At 67.2% G+C, this 3,655-nt stretch overlaps 1 protein-coding gene across 1 annotated transcript in view; it reads right to left on the reverse strand.

Annotated features, from left to right (window-relative positions):
• MNEG_10548 (D-3-phosphoglycerate dehydrogenase) overlaps window positions 1-3,558 on the reverse strand; it is a gene marked incomplete at both ends in the record, with an annotated part of 4,182 nt that extends 624 nt beyond the window's left edge. The window contains 8 exons of the mRNA XM_014040981.1: window positions 407-534; window positions 830-1,031; window positions 1,196-1,345; window positions 1,606-1,804; window positions 2,128-2,276; window positions 2,517-2,600; window positions 2,894-3,043; window positions 3,475-3,558. Coding sequence (XP_013896435.1) covers window positions 407-534; window positions 830-1,031; window positions 1,196-1,345; window positions 1,606-1,804; window positions 2,128-2,276; window positions 2,517-2,600; window positions 2,894-3,043; window positions 3,475-3,558 — 1,146 coding nt within the window. The remainder of the gene's footprint in view (window positions 1-406; window positions 535-829; window positions 1,032-1,195; window positions 1,346-1,605; window positions 1,805-2,127; window positions 2,277-2,516; window positions 2,601-2,893; window positions 3,044-3,474) is intronic.
• Window positions 3,559-3,655: the final 97 nt, after the last annotated feature.

A 3,655-nucleotide genomic window follows, 5' to 3' on the forward strand; every position in this document is an offset into this window, starting at 1 on the left:
GGGGGGGGGGGGGGGCAAGGGCAGGTGCAGGGGCGAAGAGAGTCAGCAGGGCCGTGTCGGGGTGGGGCCCAGGACCAGGGCCGAGCTGCCCACAGGTTGCGGCGGTGCGCCACAGGCAGTTGGGGACGCGCCATCGGAAACCCAGGCGTGCCGGCGCCCTCCCCGAACAAGGCGCCGACATGTCCCCATCGCAACAAGGCGCGGCCCGTCGACGTATGTACAGGCGCCGACCCCATGCACATGCGTGGAGGCTACGCCCTCGAATCAAGCATACGCGGAGCAAACACACAGGGCCACCCTTTCCCCCTCAAAAACACGCACCGCATGAAGATGATGTGACAATGGCCCATGACCCCCAACCCCCACCCCTTACCCCTCAAGACCCCTCCCAAAAAAAAGCACCCACCGTCATGAAGTTGATGTTGATGTTGTCCTTAGCCAGCAGCATGCCGATGGTGCCCACAATGCCCGGCTGGTCGCGCTGGCGGCACAGCAGCACACTGCCCTCAACAGAAAGGTCCACGTCAAAGCCGCCTGCGGAATGAATGGCGGCGGCGGCGTGACGCAAGGGGTTCGAGTTCAGGGTTGGGGTGTGTGTCTGGGAGTGTGTGGGAGGGGAATCTGCGAGTAGGAATGTAAGACCATGGCTGCGGGTCGTCAAGGCGAGCCAGCCGTATGCAATATGCAACCGCCTGCTGGGGCCCTCATTCGCCGTCTTGAGCGGGCCGCGGGCAGCGGCCGGCGCGGCGATCCCATGCCACGTCTTGTGTCTTGGATCAGATCATGCCAGATCACATCAGAACACATCAGATCACAGGGGGTTGCGCACCGATCTTGGTGAGGTAGGGCCGCCCCGCCCTGACGGTGCCCTCGATGTAGATGCGGCTCTCCTTGTCCAGGGAGCCGCTGAACTTGGACTTGGCCGCGCCCAGGCTGACGCTGAGTGACGTCAGCACGTCCGCGCCCTCGCTGCGGACTGTGACCTCTGCGATGCGCAGGCCCCGCGACTTGGCCAGCAGGTCGGCGTTCACCTGGCGGTTGGGGGGTCAATCATCGAACGCTTCGCATCAGCTGGGAATCGGTGCGGCCGAGTCGATTGGAGTAAGCATCAGCACCGCCGCGGCACGGCCGTCCCCGGGGCCGCCAGGCAGCTGCCCCGCAGCCGCGTGCGCCCCTGCGGGCGTAATCCTCCCACCAGGTTGACGTTGCTGGTGGTGGTCTCCTCCAGGATGCCCTTGATGACCATGGCCCGCAGCAGCCGCGTGTCCAGGTCGTCGCCGCGGGGGGTGCTGTAGGTGATCTTGATGTCGGTCAAACCCTGGTCAGCCACCAGCTGCACGGCGGCCTGGTGGGGTGGGGTCGCACAACGTGTTGCGGGGAGGGGGTGCGGGTTGAAGGGATGGCTGGCAGGTGACAGGAGCTCAGAGCAGGGAGGAAGGGGGTGAGGGGAGGCTGAGGCAACTCCTCGCATCAACTGACTGGGCCAAGATCAGGCCGCAACAGCAGGAGGAACAAGAGGGGGCGGACGCCTTCCGCCGACGCACGTCCCTAGCAAAAAGTACAACTCCATCTCGTTCCGACCTGCGGGCCCGCACAGCAGCGCACCTTGCCGAGGCCCTCTGCCAGTGTGACGTAGGGCGCCAGCTCCCGCAGCACCTCCGGGGCCACCATGGGGGCGTTGACGGCGTTGGCGCTCAGCTTGCCCTGCAGCGCCTCCACCACTGCCTCCACCACCTCTATGGACACGCCCTCCTGGGCCTCCGCGGTGGAGGCGCCCAGGTGGGGCGTGGTGATGACGTTGGGCCTGGGTTTATTGGAAGGGTGGGGTTGGGGTGGGTGGGGTGAGGGGTAGCAGGGGTAAGCGCCGACAGCTGCGCCAGCGTGCACCTCATCGCTGGGCAGGCCCAGCCCGGGTTGCAAACACACATCCTCGATGCGTGCGCTGGAACACACACACACACACACACACACGCGCGCACAAAAACACAAACACATAGAAGCACACACATGCAAACGCACACATGCTCACAAGCCACCCCCCGTGAGCCCCCTTCCCCCAGCCACACCCAGCCACGTTCAGAGGGCAGCAGCCATGCCCAGCCACACCCAGCCACGCCCCCCGGTCACCTGCCGATGAGGGGGTGGCCCTCGTACTTCGGGGGCTCCTCCTCAAACACGTCCAGCGCCGCCGCCGCCACGGCCCCAGAGTCCAGTGCGCGCGCCAGCGCCTCGTCGTCGATCACGCCACCGCGCGCCACGTTGATGATGCGCGCGCCCTGCAGGGCGGGCCGAGGGTTGGGCGCGCCCAGTTCAGCAAGACCCCGTTTCATGTATTTGGCTTTGGCGCCGGCGGGACCAGGTGGTGCGGCATGCACAGCAAGGCCGGGGGTCGCTGCAAGAGAGGGCGGCCGCAGTCGTGCAAGGTGCGCCCGCTGAGAGGGGCGCGTCATGGGCCGGACTGGAGAGGCTGCGGGCGCCTCGGATCTTAGGGGGCCCTGTCGCCCCCGCCCGCCCACCTTCTTGATCTTGGCGAAGGCGTCGTCGTTGAACATCTTCTTGGTGCCGGGGGTCAGGGGCATGTGCAGGCTGAAGAAGTCGCCCTGCGGTCAACAAGGGAGACGGGTGGGGGGTCGTGGGGTGTCAAGGAAGGAATCCAAGCGCGGGTGCAGCGAGAGGGGCGATCCATTCAGCAAGGGCAGGCGAAAAGTGCGCCGTGCGCGGCCCCGTGGGGCAGGGCCCGTCGGCCCCGACCACGCGGCATGCCGGGCGGCATGCTCCCGCCGGAGCCACATGCGCACCCCGCGCGTGCCCGCCGCACAGCGTCCCCCGACGCGAGCCCGGCCTCCGGTCCACGCCCAGTGCCCCGCCAAACACTCCCCGGTGTCCACCCCACCGTGCCCCAGGCACCCACCCTGGCCAGCGCCTCGTCGAAGGATACGAGCTGCACCCCCAGGGCGCGCGCCTTGTCCTCGCTGGCGTAGGGGTCGTGGGCGATCACGGTCAGACCCAGGCCCTTGGCGCGGCGCGCAACCTCGTTGCCGACCTGTTTGTGTGTGAGCGCGCGCGCGTGTATTTGGGGGGAAGGGGTGGCGTGCACTGGCCGTTGCGGCGGCGCCCCTGCTGTGAGTATTTGTTTCAAAGCGTAGAGCCGGCGCGGCTGTGCCGCCGCTGCTGCGCGCTGTGCGGGCGGCATCTCTCAGCCCGTCTGCCGGCTGCATCGGTGCCCCGTCCCTGCCTGGAGAAAAAAAGAGCCCCATCACCCCCAGCAAGTGCAGCGGCACAACCCTTATGTTTGGCAGATCGGTTAACAAAGAAAGCTGCCACGAAGCCAGGCAGGCTGGCTGGGGTGGCTGTGCGGCTCCCATCTAGCACCCCTCCATACAAATCCGCATGCAACCACAAGTACACACACACACACACACACAGGCACACACCTACGCCCCAACCCCGCTCATGCCCGTATGCCCCGCGCACCTTGCCAAAGCCCATGATGGCGAGCGTCTTGTCCACCACGCTCACGCCCACCAGCTTGCCGCGCTCCCACTTGCCCGCACGCATCGACGCGTCGGCCTGCGCCACGTTGCGCGCCAGGGCCGTCAGCAGCGCGATGCCGTGCTCCGCGGCGGCGACGGTGTTGGCGGTGGGGGCGTTCACC

Source organism: Monoraphidium neglectum (genome assembly GCF_000611645.1).
Source record: "Monoraphidium neglectum strain SAG 48.87 unplaced genomic scaffold scaffold02362, whole genome shotgun sequence".
In the NCBI taxonomy this organism is placed as follows: domain Eukaryota; kingdom Viridiplantae; phylum Chlorophyta; class Chlorophyceae; order Sphaeropleales; family Selenastraceae; genus Monoraphidium; species Monoraphidium neglectum.